Here is a 19,787-nt window from a genome sequence, read left to right on the forward strand (position 1 = left end):
GATATTCTACGGCATATAAAGAGATATCTGGTGGTGCGTTCAATAAAAAGCAGTCCATGCTGTGTTTAGGGAAGATTAAGAGAGTCTGCATCTGTGCTGTCAGACCACTGCTGTGTGGGGCACTTAGACGATAGATTGGTTTATTATTTAAGACAAAATAACTATTTGGCTTTTGATCATTGAGCAGTATCGTCTGATTATTTATCTATTTTTTTTTGTAAGCATACATTTGGTCTTGATGTTGCTATTTGATCCACACATGATGAAACTAGTGCACTGGAGCAGGAGCAACCTCCCAGCGTAAAACCATCTGCCCCCCTTATACTGCTGCAAATGTCCTAGAACCGATCTGCTGTGGCCCAGTAAAGAGTTCAGTTTGAGTTTTGACGTGGATTGAAGAATGTATTTTTGTGGCATGCTGTGAACATGGATTGGATCTGTTTGTGAAAACAATAAATGTTATTGAAACCGGTTCTCCAACCTTTTCGGGCTTTCCCCACCTCAGAATCTGAAGCTTTAGTCAGTAATCAACACTGAATGTAGCTTAAATAAACATGAGTGTGATTGCACCAGTAAATTCTGGCTTATTAATTTTCCCTAAACATCAAAAAACTCCCCGACCCACCACTGGGGCCCACACCACAGTCTGAGAACCGCTCATCTATGCCAATAACACCACCTGACAATGATGAACAGATTCACCAGAATACAAAAACATCACATTTAATGCTAAAAAAAATAGCCACTGGAGTTTAAAGAGGAACTCTTGACCTTTGGGACATACTATGTGTACTTTCAGACTATATGTTCATTTTATAATAATAAGAAGAAAGTGTACTTTATTGATCCCTGTGGGGAAATTCCTCTCTGCATTTAACCCATTCACTCAGTGAAGCAGTGGGCAGCCATTGGGCGCCCGGGGAGCAGTGTGTAGGGACGATACCTTGCTCAGGGGTACCTTATTTTTAGCATGTGCATGGTATCACTTCTAAGCCTAAAACATACTGAAAATATTCAGAGAGTATTAAAAATAGGTATTCTAATAAAAAGTAATACAATTTGTACGTTTACCATGCAGCAGCATGGTAATGGAAGTATTAATTAGTTCATATAAGACACTGCATAGCAAATTTAATACACAATGAAAACCCCAAACTCTGATTTGAGTAAAGGACTTCATGTCCAGGTGGATTTTTATGGCTGCATCTGTATAATAGTAACTCATTTCATTTGACAAGGATAAAACCAGAGTCCTTCTGGGGCAAATTGAATAGATTGCACTTAGTTTTCAAAGGCCCACATCTGTGTATCTAACACCCCACAATTCACAGTGGATGTCAAAACAAGCGCCAAGCCATAAATTCATGGAAACTCATCTGTGATTTTTTAAAAAAGGGGAAAGAAGCAGATCTGAGGAGTGCTGGAGTGTTTCAGAGAAAAGGGAATTTGGAACCACCAAGACTTTTCCGAGAGTTGGCCGTTCAGCCAAAAGTAACTGACTCAGTAGCAGTCCTTCAATCAGACACTTAGAGTAGAGTGGCTAGATGGAAGCCACTCCTGAGTAAAAGACACACGACAGCTCGCTTAAAGTTTGCCAGACTGCATTTAAAGGACTCTGAAAGCACAAGAAAAAAAAAAGTCTGATGAAACAAAAGGTCTGGTCTGATGAGAAAAAAATTGAACGCTTCGGGCAGAACTCCAGGTACTCAACATTCGTGTTCCAGCCAGCCACAGCAAAACACCATTATTAAGCCTCCAGACGACACTACAGTGGTTGGACTGAGTCTGGCTACAGGGTGGAGGTCTGCAAACTAACAGCATGGTGCTGCTACTACAGCCTGGTACCCAACCCCTCAGAACATCAGAGGACAAGATCAGGAACCCGTTCCATTATTCATCGACAGATACAGAGCGGATCGAGCACCCAGCTTTAAGTTCGCAGGAAGCCAGAGTATCCCCTCAGGTGAAAAAGGCAGAGGAGGGTCTAATTCCCAAGAATGCTCAGCAGCTCCTCTGCTGCATCATAGAAAAATAAAAACACATTAAAGCATTTCTGCAGAGCTCTAATGGCAGCTAACAGATTCTTCCAATCTAATATAAAGAACTTGAAAGGATCTGCCAAGAAAAAAAATGGCAAAACCAGCCTAATTTAAGAAAGTTTCAAATGACCTGAAGCTGCATCTGCTTCCCTGGGATTTCTACAAACCTCTGAGAGAAGGGTGTAAACAATGAACGATAAACTTCAGTTTTTAAGATTTGTTTTAAAAACAATACTCAGACCTGCTGTTATCATCCACAGACGTCTGTATTGTTCATTAGTATATTTGTCATAGTAGCTGCTGTATTGCTGATTGGCTAATAGAATTAAATGTATGTTAGTATCACTACAACTATGACTGTGTAACCACAGTCGCCCCCTGCTGGCCAGCAGAAAGAATGCAGATTTAAGGCGCTGGCTTTTTCAGAGCTGGAAGCAATGTCCAAATAAAAATATAAATTTACAGCAAAAATAAGGATGTTTAAAGGCAATTTTAAAAATAATAGAAAATGGGGTTTGATTAATTGTACTAACAGAGAAGACAGAAATTCATATAGCGCCAAATCACAACAACGGACGCCTCAAAGTGCTTTATACTGTAAGGTAGACCCTACAATAATACATACAGAGAAAAACCAACAATTATATGACCCCCTATGAGCAGCACTTTGGCGACAGTGGGAAGGAAAAACTCCCTTTTAACAGGAAGAAACCTCCAGCAGAACCAGGCTCTGAGTGTGACATTCTAGTCTTTAACTATTCTGTTACTTAGAGCTAATTATCATGTATATGCATCAGTGTGTTGCACCTGATTGCTAGTATTGGTCGATAAGTCAACATTTGTTACTTCTGGTTCTAAAAACAAAAACATGGTGGCAGCATGTCTGATTCGCAATCATCCAAGTCACAGTGGTCCTGAAAACTTAAAAAGAAGGTAACTGAATTTCTTTAGATTAACATGGTGGAAAAAATGTAACGCTGAATCTTCCCAAGGTTTGAAGATAATAGCCATCATCGCTTTACAAACCATGCTGTCTATGTTCATCTTTTACATAGAGCCTACGTTATTGATGTTCTGACATGACTGTTTAAAAAAGATAAGTTTGCATTTGACTGCTTTTCTGTAGTCAAATGCAAACTTATCTATCTTTTGAATATTTATTATTGTACAATCTACCTTACAGTATAAAGCGCCTTGAGGCGACTGTTGTGATTTGGCGCGATATAAATTAAATTGAACTAAATTGAATTAAATTGGGGCGATCGTGGCTCAAGAGTTGGGAGTTCGCCTTGTAATCGGAAGGTTGCCGGTTCGAGCCCCGGCTCGGACAGTCTCGGTCGTTGTGTCCTTGGGCAAGACACTTCACCTACCGCCTACTGGTGTTGGCCAGAAGGGCCGATGGCGCGATATGGCAGCCACGCTTCTGTCAGTCTGCCCCAGGGCAGCTGTGGCTACAACTGTAGCTTGCCTCCACCAGTGTGTGAATGTGAGAGTGAATGGGTGGATGACTGGACGTGTAAAAGCGCTTTGGGGTCCCTAGGCGGGACTAGTAAAAGCGCTATACAAATACAGGCCATTTACCATTTACCATTTAAATGAATGAAATAGTAAAGGTAGCATTACTGTCGTTTACCCCGAGCAGCTCTTTGTTGCTATAAAAAAGTCCTTTATGGGGTTTTTTTCAAAGGAAAAAACTTGGAATGAGTTAAAGAGAAAAAGTGTTCAGAAAAACAAGCAAGTATTGGATGTCAGTGTCAAACCAACAGTAATAAGCCAAGTTAATAATGCAATAACAACATAATCCTGAGAGAAAAACAGCTGCTGAAACACAACATGAGGGCACAGAGGTGCGTGCAAAGAAGGGATGATATCTACGCTACACACACGCAAAAGCCAGAAGAAGCAAAAAGAATAAATTAATTTGCATTGCGCTGTGCAGAATCAATATTCCAGCTACATGATACATTCAGAGGACTATGCCATTAATCATTAAAATACTCAAGAGATTGCCAATTGGACTTTGACTCGGTTTGGAGCCGTGCTGACATTTCTGAACTAGAAACTTTGCTCTGAACTCACAACCCCCGAGGAGCACCCCAGGGACTGACTGTGTCAGTGCTGCTGGTCTCACAGTCCAATCAGTGGAGGAGAAACATGACTCCTCTAAGACTACTCCCTGGATGTTCAAGCTAAAAATATCATTTCAATGTTTTAATGACATCAGGAATCGTCCTAACATCTAGCCCACATTAGGTTTTGCATTGTTCACGCATCGAGGCATGAATGAGGTCATGCATTATTTCATCTTCATGAGGTTTTGCATTTGTTCTTTCATGATGAAATCAGGCACAAAATCATGCATTTCCTTATATATAAATGATGCTAAAAATTCAAGCGGATTTACATACATTATTTTTCCCCACAGGTCATGATGAGTCACTGGTCTGTTTTTCTACAGAGAGATGAACAAAGAAAAATCCAGCTGAAGTTTTAATGATGAAGCTGGTTTCCAGCTGGTAATCCAGCTGTTTATATCAAAATGACCTGATCTGTTTTTACTGTGATATAAAACAAATGATATTTACTCGAAATTTTAAGTTAATAAGTATTAGTGTAACCGGTGTGATTCTGCGTTGTGTTTGATAAAAAAGGTAAAAGAAAGAAAGACCTCCAAGTAAATAATTTGCCCACTCCAGCTCCTACGACCAAATACAAACAGTGGGGAAGAGGGTTAGCTCAACCCACCACAACTTCCAAGCTAGCAAGGAGTATATATTCATGCTAGCATTTATGGCGCCTAAAACACATTTATGATACATACATACTACACACTTATAACATCTAACAAAAACAGGCTTAATAATGACAATAATTGAACTAAAATCGCAATCAGAAACATCAGGGTGGCGAAATATGCATTATATGTGTGTTTTAAGGTGTTGGAAAGAAATGACACCCACCTCTCCCACAGGGGAATTGTAGAAAAGGGGAGAGGCAAAAGGGGTACACTGTATTTATAGGGTTGCACCAAAGAAGAAGAAAAGAATGAGGAGGGGCTCTAACTGATAATGAACATAACTACAGGCTTGGAGGTCCTAAAAGTCAGGTATAAAAGGAACGGTTTGGGGGTTTAGGACACATTTTGTGTAATTATAACAATGTGATTTATGACCCTGTTACATTAGCAGATTTTTTTTTGGTAAAATGCTGACTTTCTGTACTCACATTTCCTTTATCATATGAATAGGTAACAATAACTTAAATAACTACTTGCAGAAAAGCATCTCTGAACGCACAGTATGCTGAACCGGATGGGTCAGAGAAGCAGGAGACCACACTGCTTCCTGTCAGCTAACATGGGCTCACCAGAAATAAGCCCGGCCTGGTCTCAGCAGCCTTGATTTCTGCTGTGATATCAGGATAGTAGCAAATTTGGGATGTGGTAGAACAGGAGATTCACATCATGGATGTGCAGCTAACATGCTATCAAATCAATATGGACCAAAATCTCTTTTTCTGCAGCACCTTGTTGAAATTATGCCATGAAAATTCAGGCAAAATCCAACCCAATACCATCAGCTGCTGGCGAGTGTATGCTGTTAAGATAAGGGTTCATTAGAAAGTCTAAAGCACGGTGGTTAGCACTGTTGCTGCACAGCAAGAAGGTCCTGAGTTCAATTCCACCATCAGGGGTCTTTCTGTGTGGAGTTTGCATGTTCTCCCCGTGTTTGCGTGGGTTCTCCCCGGGTACTCCAGCTTCCTCCCACAGTCCAACGACATGCAGTTAGTGGGGAAAGGTTAATTGATTAAACTAAATTGCCCATAGGTGTGAATGCAGAAGTGAATGTGAGTGCGAATAGTTGTTTGTCTCTGTGTGTTGGCCTGCGACAGACTTGCGACCTGTCCAGGGTGTACCCTGTCTCTCGCCCTATGACAGCTGGGATAGGCTCCAGCGCCCCCCGCGACCCTGAAAAAGGATAAGCAGAAGCGAATGGATGGATGGAGAAATTCTAAAGTGGCTGCGACTAATATAATCTGCTATTACACATCTCTAACCCTACACTGACCTCAAGGCTTTATAACAGGACTTTACTAATGGGTAATGGGTAAACCATTTTTCCAAACTTTTGTAGGTTAAACCAGTCAAACAGGAAATAAAAGGAAGCCTTTAAAATGTTCCCAGTCAATCCTCCAATAGTAGCCTCTCAGTCAAGTGTGTTTCTGACACCACCACCTCTTGAAAATTGATAGCAATCTAGCAAACAGCTGTTGAAATGTCTCAGTCGAACTACAAATGTCAAATTGGTACAAATGGAAAGTAAAGTCAAGGATCACCCCACTTATTAAAGATTCATCTTTAGTATCACACACGTTAAAATGACTTATGTGCTGGAGGTGCTAGAATACATACACACCAAGGTTATTATCATTAACGAAAACTAGAAGTGAAAAAACATTTTCGTTAATGGAAATAAAAATAAAAACTGTTTAAATAAAAAGGAAAACTAACTAAAACTGGAATGAGTGTTCACAAAACTAACTAAAATTAACTGAATTTAGAGCGAAAATGTGTTTAGTTTTCATTGATGTGTGCGTGTCTAGGGTGAAAATGAAGTTTAGTTTCCAGGTTTTTTTCATGCTGTGCCTCATTATGCCAGCAGGTGGCAGCACGTTAGTCGAGTCATCTGTGTTGCTGCTCCGTCCACGCGCAGAATCATGTCAGGAAAAGTCGGAAGAAAGCGCCAGAGTCCAATTTGGGATTACTTTGAATATGACTGTGTTTTAGATAAAGCAAGTGTCTTGTAGTGGAAACAGACAAATTATGAGGGACATTTCTAAAGGGAAAAAAATCCCACAAACCTTAAAGTGCACTTGAAAAGCTCACACAAGAAGGCTAACCTAGCTTACCTTGAGAAGGTAAGGGAGCACACTCAACCCTCATCCCCAGAAAACAGAAGCTAACCCCAGGCAAGGCAGCGTGATGCATCCCGAGACAACAGGACGGGGATATCTACACAACTGTGTGAGTCAATTACCTTCAAAATGTTTATCAATTAACTTGAACCACAATTACGAACACCCAGTGCTGCGAGAGTTAATAGTCTCATTGGGGCCAAGATATACATTTTATAGTTGCCTGGTATCAATCGTTGTTCATCTGCCTTTATTTATTTATTTAAAGAACCCATAGGTGGGAATGTGAGTTGTCTGTCTCTGCATGTTAGCCCTGCAACAGACAGGCGACCTGTCCAGGGTGCAGTATGGTAGCTGGAATAGCAACATACCCAAGGATAAGCAGAAGAGAATGACTGATATGATGAAACTGGGATTTTGTTACACTTAATTATTGCAAACACGACTAAAACTTTAACTGAAACTAATCAAAACTAAACTGAAACTAGCAAACAATTGGTAAAAACTAATTAAAACTGATATAAAATTGAAAATCTGAAGTCAAAACTAAATAAAAAATAAAAACTAATGAAAATTGCAAAACGATTAAAACCCTGATACACACACACCCCACCAACTATGAAGCCTTCATGTTGTAAAACCTCAGTACCAGCAGACAAGCTCATAGCTGACCATATCAAACCACACAACAGATCAGGATCAAAGGGAATGAGCGAATATGAACGTTGAATTTGTCTTTAATCTTCACCAATCACAACATTCTCAGAGAACTGCTTTTGAGAGTTGCTGCCCTTCTTTTGTTCTTGCTATTCAAACATTTGGAGTGTGCACAAGCAATATTTGATGAAGGCTTAAAAAAAAAAGAAGTTTCTCTCGCTGCTACTTAAATTTCAGAGAGAGGAATGCTTGACCGATCGAGCGCAGGATGCTCTACCGATTGAAATTACTACCAAAGCCCCCGGAGCATTGATCTCAATTTCTGCAGGTTTGGGTAAACAGCACCTTATACGCCTACAAATCAAGTAATTAACACTTAAAACAGCGCTGAGCCTCAACAGGATCAAGGTTGGATGTCGCATTTAATATAAGCCCGGAGCCAAATTTGAAGGAAGATGTTGGAATGGAGGAGAAAAGAAAAGGAGAAATGATCATTTGAGTGTCTGGCTGGTCTCCGGGTGTGAAAGAGGTGCCCTGTGAATCACCAATGAGACAATCAGACATGGCCAGCAGCAGTGTGACACCGACACCATCTTCCTCGCCACACATCTCCCACTTTTTCTTTCTCTCGCCGTGCTGCGCGCAGCCCCTGCTTTGCTATCTATTCAGCTCCCTCTTGTTTTCTTTTGGTATTGTGCGTCGTCCTGTTTTATTTTGCACTCCTCTGATCTGCTTTCTCTTCTTGGGCTGTGTGCTCGTCTCATACTGCTCTTTACTGTTCTGTTGTATTGTCCTCAATTAAACAACGGGAACATGTCATTGTACTGACAGCTCTCTGAGTACGACTGAGCCCGAGGCGCTTTCTCAGCAGAGGATCCTTCAGGGATTGGAATACAAAGCTAAAAGGTACAGGTGGATGAATATTCAACAAGCAAAAACATAAAGGAAAGAAAGAAAAATGTGGATTTTAACAACAGAAAATCAAACACCAGAATGTTTCAGTTGATCCGCTCACAGGCGAGACAAAGGGCTGCTATACAGCTTTACCTGTGAAATTTACTGCCTAAAGTCCATCCCACAGCCCCCCTCCCTCACCACCATCCTGTCACATTCAACACTTCAGGTGAGGAACGAGCTGCCAAAGATCCCGATGGCTTCAGGTCCTGATGGCATCAGCCTCCGGAGGTGCTGCGCAGACCAACTGTGTGGCATCATGGGATACATGTTCAATATGAGCCTGAAGCTGGGGAAAGTAGCACAGCTGTGGAAGACCTCCGGTGTGGTACCAGTACAATAGACTACACATCCAAAGGACATCATCAGCTAGCCTCATAAAGACCCTTAAGAGGCGGGTCCTAAAATATCGCACCCTGTTTAGCTCTTCATTGGATCAGCTGCAGTTTGCCTACCAGCCTGGCATCAGGGTGGATGATGCCATCATCTACCTCCTGCACCAAGCTTTGACCCACCCAGAGAAGCCTGGAAGATTTCTCCAGTGCTTTTAACACCATCCGACCTCTGAGGGACAAGCTGGAGCTGTCAGGAGTGGACCACCACCTGTCCTAGTGGATACTGGACTACCTCACTGGTCGCCCACAGAAGGTGAGGACACCCTCTACACCTCAGACTTAAAAATGGATAATGAAATAATGGATTGGATTTATATAGCGCTTTTCAAGGCACCCAAAGCACTTTACAATGCCACTATTCATTCACTCTCACATTCACACACTGGTGGAGGCAGCTACGGTTGTAGGGCAGACTGACAGAAGCGAGGCTGCCATATCGCGCCACCCTCTGGCCAACACCAGTAGGCGGTAGGGTAAAATGTCTTGCCCAAGGACACAACGACCAGGACAGAGAGCCCAGGGATCGAACCGGCGACCTTCCGGTTACAGATGCACTTCCCAACCCCCCGAGCCACGGTCGCCCGTGACTTCTACCCAGGCTGCCATCTACAAAGGTTCTCAAATGACTCTCCCATCGCTAGCCTCATTAGGGTGAGGATATGTCAGAGTACAGACAGTGGATTCAGGACTTTGTGGACTGGTGCCAGTGGAACCAGGGGGCGCTGTGGTGGCAGCCATCTCTAATGGTGTTGTCTGTTGGAACAGCAGCTAATCTATTGCTGAAAGGAAGCTGAAGCAGTTGGAAGCTGATCAGGAAGGCCAGCTCTGTTTTAAGGTGGAAGGAGACAGAAGAACTCTGCATCACTCTTGGACAATGTCTTTATGCCATGCATGAAGAACAAAGGAGCGATATCGCAGGTCCTTCCTCCCAGCAGCTGTTAAACTTTATAACCATCACTGCTCCCAACAAACACAACAAGTTGTTTATATTATACTTATATTATAGTTGTTAATATCTCTGCATTATGTTCATTATGTTGCACATTATTTTTTGAATCCAACTGCTCCATCCACCTGTCACTTTGCTGCTGGAACAATTTCCCCAATGAGGGACAATAAAGGATATTTCTATTCTATTCTATCTTCAGTCCATTATCACCTGTAAGCTATGAAATCTTCTTCATTTTAAGACATTCCAAATATTATGATAATAATATAAAGCCATAACAAATACAGTACGGGAGTTTTTTCCCTGGTAACCCTTCCAACCAAGCCCTGCTTACTCAGTCCAACAGCTTTAACATTTAACATGCTAACTGTGGACTGTAGAGTCTGGGATGCAGCTCTTGGGCTTTTTGCAGTTTCTCTGAGTGTTGCCCAGTCTGACCTTGGGGAGACCGACCACTTCTGGGAAGTTTGCATCATTGTATTAACACACACCAGAAAGCTCCAGAGCCACAAACTGACAAAACTACACTTTTTTAGAGGTGCCCACACGTGCTAATGATCCATTAAAGAAGTGTTTGATTAGCAGAACCTGGCTGCTATTTACCCTCTTAAAAATATTAAGAATGTACTTAGTTTACAGGACTGCATTATATATATATATATATATATATATATATATATATATATATATATATATATATATATAAGGGGTGCAACGATACAACAAAATTCACGGTTCGGTTCGGTTCGATACTTTGGTGTCACGGTTCGATATTTTTTCGATACAAAAAAAATGTTCATGCCTTTTTATTAATTTGTCATTTATTAAATTTTCACGGCACATTCTGCACCACATCTCTGTGCGTTCATCATTTGTTTGAAGCCAGCTCACCTCCTGCAACCACTTTTCCGAGAATACGCGCTTCTTTTGTGGTTCGGACTCCTTCTAACATTTCTTTGGAGGTGGAGGAACATCACAGTAATTGCTTAAAGGAGCTTCTTCGACATCTTTAAGAGTTCTAAACAAATGTCTGTCCTCTTCCTTAAAATCTTATGTACGCAAACACGCGTTGCAACTTCTTATCTTGTGCGGGTTTTTATTTTGACAGCGAATGCGCACCTGCGGACCACTTATGTGCAGCCCTGGTTATTTAGCTCGTCATATTGCAGCCACAGAAATTCTTTTGTCCATGAAACCATAAAGCTGCACTTTCTTTTTGCCTTATAGTCTGATTTGTCATAACCTTTCCGTTTTGTCACTTCTTCACCCTGACCTGTCTTATTTGGCTCAGCAGAACTAAAATATATATCCTGCTGCTTTTACACACGCACTAACATAACGCTCAGCGATTCTCTGCGCGATCAACCTCTCACATGTTTAAGCTGCAGGAGATTTCACTTGTCATGTTTGCATAGTAAGCTAACGATTGATAAGACGATGTCAGAGGAATTGGTGCGCAAATTATCATCACTCACCAATCAGTACTGTCGCTTTCTATACACAGTTCACGCGATTGCAAAGTGAAAGCAAAAAACAAGCGCAAATTCAAACGCGATTTCAGTATGTCACATATTGACAGTGGCCGATGCCAATGACATAATTACCCAGCTACATTTCCGAAAGAATGCAAAAGCATTGACATATATTTTTCCTTCCTACGATAGGCCGACGGGCAGGGCAGAGATAGATTTTGGTAGCCCGACTGGAAAAAAGCCCCAGGACGTCGGGCTAGCGATTTTGCGAGCCCTGTATCTGATTGAGGAATCACTCATCTTTGGAAAAGAGAGTTTATTATGGAGAAATGTCTCTTTCCAAAATAAAAGCTATACTATACGCTTCTTCTGGGCTATATTCTCAGCAGCATATTAAACATATCAGGTCCCCATAAGGAGAATCATGTGCTAACGGCTGTCTAAATGACTCGGGTAAAGTTTGTAGCATGCGTGCTTATTTTTGTCTGCTTCCACTTGTCTTTGCACTAGGATGATGTCGGAGTAAATGTGCAGTCATATTCGTTGTGTTCCCACTAGTGCTGTCAGCGTTAATCTGAAATGACGTTAAGGTCACAACACGGCAAATCTCCGTTAACGAGCTACCGCGGATCGCCTCATGAGTGGGGCTGGAAGACGTCAACACATTAACGAGCTAACTGCGCTAACACACTAGTTCCCACCAATTGAGCATTGCTGGCACATCCAACATACTGTTTTACTTTTGTCCATGACACGCTTACCTTCAGGGTCATACGTCACATGAAAACCAAAATAGTTCCAAACGCCAGATCTGAATGAGGGTGGGGGAGGTTCAATTTGCCATGTTGCAACGAGCTTAGCTTCTGTCTAGCTAGCTTGCCCTGCGCCCAGTGAATCTGTGTTCGACTACTCCGCCTAGGCTGCACTGTCGAGCGCAGATCCACCGAGCGCTCAACACAGACAGCATCGTCAGAAGGAAAGTTGATAAAATAAATTAAAAATGTTGTATCGTTCGATACATATGCGTACCGAACCGAAAGCACTGTATCGAACGGTTCGATATCGATACGAGTATCGTTGCACCCCTAATATATATATATATATATATATATATATATATATATATATATATGCACTGTATATAGTACAGTTTTACATAGCAGCACAAACAGTTACTGTATAGGGATTCAGGTTGATTTAATTTAATCTGCTGAAAGGAGATCCCTGGATTTGGATCATTTACTCTGCTAATGCAGTGAGGCGTCCTGTTAATCCAATGTTTCACTGAAGCTCTCCACCTACCTTTTAAAACAAACCAGATCATAATAGCTAATCTCGCTCACAATCCATCACAATTTACAGGCTACTGTAATGTGTAAAGTGCAGAGGGGGTCGGCTGTACTGCACAAACTAATGAGAATTAACATCCATTGAGACATCAGAGAGGCTCACAGTCATATCCAGGACAACTTGATCCCATTTACCACCAAACAAAAGTGTTTGAGTTCAGAAGCATCGTGGTCAGCTGTAACCACGGTCATAAAAAGCATTGGGCATATTAATAATGTTGACATAATGGTGGTAGTGAGGATCCAACTAAGCTTTCCTAACCCTTTAAGACCTACCATAGAACCAAGTCCGCCAGAGCTTATATTATATTTTTACATGCTGTGGAGCCATTTTTGGGAGCATTTCAAGTTGCTATACATCAATACAACCATTATAGCCCAAATTTTAATAATATGTCTGCATTAAGTGCATAGTAGTTACATACATTGCAAAAAAGTGCAATAAACTACAAAAAAAAAGTAAAATCGTTTTTGTTTTTTTAACATATATTTCTAGTTAGAGAAATTTAAGAGGCTTATCCCTCAAAACTGTAAATACAAAAAAGTTGCACAAAATAGTTTCCCACCACAGGGAATTTATTTTGATTGTCTTCATAGTTTTATTTTTGAAATACACCAATTTTTATATACTGCAGGAAAAACGAAAATAAATATTATAGTGCAAATTTGCAAAAAAGCAGCATATGCATCAAAATAAACTATTTCCAGCAGTGCAATATGAGTCCTAAGCATCCCAGAAACGACACAGAAAGTCAGAAAGTCAAACATAACTTTTAAAAACACCAGTATAGACTCCTGAGGCCTTGATGGTAAATAAAAACTACATTTCCGCAAAATGACGTCACTTCCGGTTTCGGGCAGGTCATGGCGGACATGCGATAGTTCGCGCTGATGGACGTAGGAAGTGTTACAAACAGCTGATCGGATCGGCAAAGCGTTTTTCTGGAATATTATGTTTTTGTTGCTGCAAGTGCTTTTTATGCAGTTTTTGCAAAACTATATGTGGAAGGAAACTGTGACCGAGGACAAGCTGATGGCATAAGATGTAAGTAGCTAGCTCACGTGGTTGCAGTGCTACCGGGATTTTAAAATAGTTACGCAAAACAGAGCGTGCCCGCTCCGGCCGGCTTTAAAGGGATAATGTGGGAGTCAACCAGTAAGACCACTCCCTCCACCATCATGACACACACCATTATGACCATCATCGTCATCATAACAGGATACCTAACCTAGGTACACAGATTAGTCCATGCAAACACTCATTTCATGAAAATTATAATCCGAACCAACACTTTAAGCAGCAGTTTTTGGAAAAAGGGAACGGTGACCATAAAATGACCATATATTACTGTGACCTTGACTTTGACCACAATCGTGTACAAGTTTGATTAAATCTGACCAACACTGTAGGAGTAGCAAAACAGAGAGATGAATGAACAAACAGGCAACGGACACCACAAGCTTCAGTCAGATGAGCTAAATAATTGAACTGTAATTACATCTGTAGATAAAGAAGATTCGCTTAAATAGGATTTGTCATGTTACACATACACAGTTACACGCTTGGACGTCTTTTTGTTAACCAAAAGTTCAGAGTACACACTTTTCTAAACAGTTTTTCTACTCTTATCTGTATGATGTCAATGAGAGCAAATATCCTCATGCACTCATGAAATAAGCGGGATTCACAGAGGACCTACATAAAAAAAACCAAAATTTCTCTGAACTATGAATGTAAAACTACTTTAGTCTGAGAATAAATATGGCATCATGGGGGAGTATAAAAGGTCCTGCTCCAAGCTTTGGAATAACCTTCATTATGAAGGGAGAGATGTGATATTAAAAAGCTTTCACAGACGTTCTTAAGATTTAGGTCAGCGAGGATCTCAATGTACCCTCAACTCTGCACAACAGGTCCAACGAAGTAAACGAGCACATTCGTGCAGAATCTGAATAATCATTAAAAAGAATTCCCATCTGGTAAAATTCACACAAATAACTTGAGAAGTCTGATTAATAACTGCCTGAAAACTTCAGCGCAAGACTCGGAAACTTCTTGAGATCACGTCTGCAGAAACATTCATTCTTGATTAGCTGTCGTAAAACTCGCACAACTTCATTTTTGTTTGTGAGAGTATATTAAATCACGCAGGAAGTATTAGTTGCTTTTCATGTAGAGTGACATAAGAAGTTATTTTAGAGTTACTGACCTCATGAAAATCAGGCTGTCATTTTGAAAACTGTTGGGTCTGTGTTTCCACAAGCCCCGCTAATTTTAGAGACTTATTCATCATGAAGAAAACAAGACAGTCGATCGATCGATTATTTGCACAAGGGAGGCCTCGTCTGTGTCCACCACGAAAATGACCTCCAGATCTGACCTCCTCCTGCTGCCTTTTATTGAGAGACAGTTCACACAAAACATGTCAGAACAAAGCCTAGCCCATAGCTGGACTGGCCATCGGGCATACCGGGCATTTGCCGATCGATTTTTTTTTTTTTTGGAAGGGTATAAATAATGAAAGGTGTTGGATTGGCCAATTGGTCATGATCGACTCTGGGCTGGACCAATTACAGCCGAGGAGGTCGGATGCACCCTCCCCCTTGTTTAGCAATCTTATAGGCCATCCGTCGGCTCTTTGTTACTTCGGAAACATGGCTTAAACAATTTCCACGACGTAATCCGATAACAACCGATCTCTTTACCCGTCGGCTTCCCGTGGCTGTCATGCAACAGGTGTTGTGCCAAAAAGTGATTGCCTGCCAAAAACTGATTTCCAATGTTTGTGTGTATTTTTTATGTGTAATATCTATGTTGGTAAATAGACTTCGGTGAACAGCGTTTACAAAGGGGCTATATATGGAATTAAAAAATTATCAGTTTTTTCAAGTATCTTTACAACTCTGTGTTATTGTACTTACATTATAACCAATCCGGTCCTTTATCCCCACTTTAAATATTTTTACTGAACTATTGTAATATTTGAGCCATTTCTGCTGTCCAACTACTTCTTACAAAAGACATTTTTAATGTTAATTAGACTTTTTTTTAACGGCATAAATAAAGGTTATATAAAAGTCACTGCCAAAGACTGATTGCGGCTTCTACCTTGTTACACTAATGTTGTTTGTAGCTCAATATGACTTTATGTCATCCATGAGGGATGCATTTGACATATGTTTCACATATTATAGCCCAACAAGTTACTTATAGCAATTTAAATACGAGCAATCAGTTTTTGGCAAATACCGGAAATCAGTTTTTGGCAGACAATCACTTTTTGGCACAACACCGGCTATTGCAGTTAATAATACAACAGTTTCTTGCCATTTTTTGTGTTTCTTTTTATCGCTGTGTAACTGAGTTCAATTGAAAGCCTGCATGCGCTAGTACCGCTTGCCACAAGTTCCCAGAATCATTTGCGGTTTTACCCCTGAATGACGTCACATTTTTGGTGGGCCGGTCTCTAGTCAAAATGCCCGGGCCGATTTTTTGTCCCAGTCCAGCCCTGGCCACACTCCCTTGGTTCTAAGACAGGCATTGTATGTATATGTGTGAACTTCTGTATTTAAGTAAGAGTGTATGTGTGTGTGTGTGTGTGTTATCCTGCTGATCAAAGGGTCATATAACATAAAAGCAGGAGGAACATCCTTGATCATAAAGAGGGTAGTCTCCCCCACACCCTAGATGGTTCACCCTAGATAACACAGTGAAGCCATACAAAGGGGAGGAAGTTTACCAACATCAAACAGACCTTCATAAGGATGTTCCTGTGATTAAAAATACTACTGCCCCCCATCCAGATTCTCGAGAATCTGGGGAGGGGAGGACAGAAAGAATACCTTAAAACAATCTACAAATGGTAAACATAAAAATGACAAACATTTAACAATCCACTCTAACAAAAACACTGATCGATAAAACAGAGCGCACCATCGTGGTGTCTCTGTTTGTTTCCACATTGAGACGTATAAACACATTAACTCACACATAATAAAAAAAACGCCCTTGATTAGATAATTACAAACACCTGGCGCTCTACCGTCATCCCACTTTTGAGTGCACGAACTTTATGAATGAAAGCTTCAATTTTTTCAAGTGTCAGTTTCAAACCTATGATGCACTCCACTGTCACATAATAGTCATTTTGTACTCATCAGTACTAAAATAGCAGCATTTGTCAGCCTGCACACGAAGCAGATTCACCTCCCGCCTCGCTGCAGTACGCTCACGATAACGCTATCAGGGCTGCATTCATACAGAGTTATAGCTTTAAACATTATATTAAGCATCATTATTGTTTCCAAATTGCTTATAGTTAGCATGGGAAGTGTTGCCGTAGAAACACGACAGTAATACAGTCTGACAGATTTACAGGACTTACCCAGTAAGGCCATGAAGCAGATACAGATGGCAAACAGGGAGCTGAAGCTGAGGCCCACGTCCTCCCTGTATATGGCCAGTGTCGTCTCACAGCGGTGTCCTCGGTAACCCTCCGGGCAGTGGCAGGTGAATTTGGAGGGCGACTGGGCCACGCAGGTCCCGCGGTGACAGGGCCGCATAGCACAAAGGGTGTACAAGCAAGACTTTTTGGTCCCGTTTACACTGATCATGTGACCAGGAGGACATCTGCAAAAGACAAGAGTTGGATAGAGACAGCAGCCGGTCAGGAACAGAGAAAACAAGCAAAAAAACCCACCTGTGTATTTCATGTTCGTGAGATTTGATAAGGTGAACAACATGAGGATAAAAACTGTTACTGTTACCTCATCAGAATATACACTCCTCCTATATTATGTAGCTGTGAAAGTCAAACGCTCGAGTGGCGAGTTTACAATAACTGGTGAGCCGAAAGCTCAGGTTTCAGACCGTTTTTTCTCCATTGGTGGATCTTTATGACATCACAGAGCGAGGCTGAAATGCTGCAGTATTAACACACTTGTTCCTCTCTGTCAGTTCTCTGATGTCCTGACCTCAGGGAAGAAGAAACAACACCAGCATGAACGCTCTGCTTCAGCTATTATTCTGAAATCAAGAGCGATAAGACAGGACACGGCACCGGAAGACTGGGAATTTTAGGAATGTGTGTAAATACTTAAAACTATAAATAAATGCATGTAGCACAATTATTGTATTCAAATGAAGTTTCTGTAAAACATACTTGAGCAAAGAAAGTGTGCAATAAAATAGTTACTAAAAAGTTACTGAAGTACATCTTGAGATGTAAAGCTGGCTTGTCATTATCTCCCTCTGGTCTTAACGGAGTTATTTACTACTTTAATAGGTGATCTCACACAGATGTACACTTGAACAGAGAACTGGACTGCAGGGGATAAAAGTGCTGACAGTGGCACTGGCAGTAACTAGGATGGTTTTATGCAGACAGGGGCACATTTTCTGCCTCACTTCAGAAAGCACTACTATAATTAAAAGCTCATTTGGGTGTAAAAGTTCAAACAAACATTTTATGAGCCCATTAATTCACCATCCCATTCAAAGTCTATGGAAAAGCTCCAGGCGGAACATTCTGATGACATCAGAGTCGTACCTCTGCTCTCCGCAGATATGCTCGTCCTTATAAATATTGACTTAACTTTACTATGAAAGAGCGACGCTAAATCCAAATCGGTGCTGTAATTCATCTCGTAACTGCTCTTTCTCGGCTACAGAAACCAACCCAGACGAGGCAGTAATGGGTTAATTTCCTGTATCTTCTCCCAGAATCTGTCTCTGAATTATGTTCTTATCTGCTTAGCTATTTAAACTCACTGTGTGGGTGAGAGTCTCAGGAAATCTCAACGTTCGTTTTTAGTGCAATTCCTCGAGGACACAGTTCGATTCAAAATCCATTTTTGATTCGTTATGAAAGAAAGGCAGGAACTTTGTTTTGGCTTTTATTTTAGTACATTGTGTACCAACACCTCTGATTCCTCCTGTCATGAAAAGAATTCAGACCAAAAGAAAACAGTGGGGAGAAGACGTGTGAGACCAAGCAGGCTTTCATTACACCCAGTCATTTGTTTAAAGGCGTTAACTTAGAGCGTTACCAACGCACAAGGTTATGAGATCAAAGGCAAACTTATAGACCAACATCGTGGGCTAATTTTTTATAAACAATGGACGTTTATGTGTGTGTTTGTACTAAGAAGTAAATAAGGCCGAGCTCTCTGCGGTGTTGTTTCCAGCAGTGACGAAAGGCCTGTCTGCTCTAACATCTGCAACACCTTTGAAATGAAAAAAGGTGAAATAAGTTTATTTTCTTCAACCAAAAGTTGGTAGATTATCATTTTTTTGTTGGCTTCAGTGTGATGGTGGCGGTCAGTCAAAACCGTTCAGCTTACGACAAAACGAAAACGTTTAATGTAAAAATCTCATTTAATCGAGACAGTTAAGGCGTTGGACATCCTCTATTGTCTATCATCAAACACGTTTGCTTGGCGAGAAAAAGGTTGCTTGTTTAATTCCAGCCACAGACCCGAATTCTCTTTGTCAGGAAGGGCATCCGGCATGAAACCTGCCAGGTCAAACATGGGGAGCTAACACATGTGGCTTTTAAAAGAAGCTTTTTCATTGTGCCAACTGATGTGGAGGTTTTGCAGGCATGCCCAACTGGGTCTTACCCCAGGGTAGACCAAGAACTTGTGGTGAATATACATCTATGAGCTGGGCGTCAGGATTCCCAAGGAGTAACTGGGAAAACCTGCTGGGGATAAGAATATCTGGAATACCTGCATGAGCCATGGTTTACACATATACTTCACCATTAATCGTTTGGTTAAATGCCCCAGACAACTTAATAACTTAACTAATTAGTATTTGTGAACCAGGTGATCGCTGGGTTTGGTGTCAGTCTCGTCACCTTTTGGTTAATTTTTAGAAATTCTTTATTTTCAGACAGCAGTTTATGTTCACAGGACAAATATCAGAACAGATACGATGTTCTAATTTGTGTTACGACTCGGCTCAAAAGCCACAACATAAAAAAGGAGATGAATACCAGAGTGTTAGTGAGAAGAGGTTTTATCTTAACCCTTTAAGACCTACCATAGAACCAAGT

The 19,787-nt window shown here is 41.1% G+C and overlaps 1 protein-coding gene across 2 annotated transcripts in view; it reads right to left on the bottom strand.

Annotated features, from left to right (window-relative positions):
- Nucleotides 1-19,787, bottom strand: part of si:ch211-186j3.6 (neural-cadherin) — a 359,727-nt gene that overhangs the window by 21,182 nt on the left and 318,758 nt on the right. For both annotated transcript variants that reach the window (XM_087841852.1, XM_087841818.1), the window contains exon 35: nucleotides 17,115-17,359. In XM_087841852.1, the coding sequence (XP_087697978.1) occupies nucleotides 17,115-17,359 (245 nt within the window). The remainder of the gene's footprint in view (nucleotides 1-17,114; nucleotides 17,360-19,787) is intronic.

Source organism: Neolamprologus brichardi, chromosome 1, assembly GCF_056152115.1.
Source record: "Neolamprologus brichardi isolate AB-2024 chromosome 1, ASM5615211v1, whole genome shotgun sequence".
Lineage (NCBI taxonomy): Eukaryota > Metazoa > Chordata > Actinopteri > Cichliformes > Cichlidae > Neolamprologus > Neolamprologus brichardi.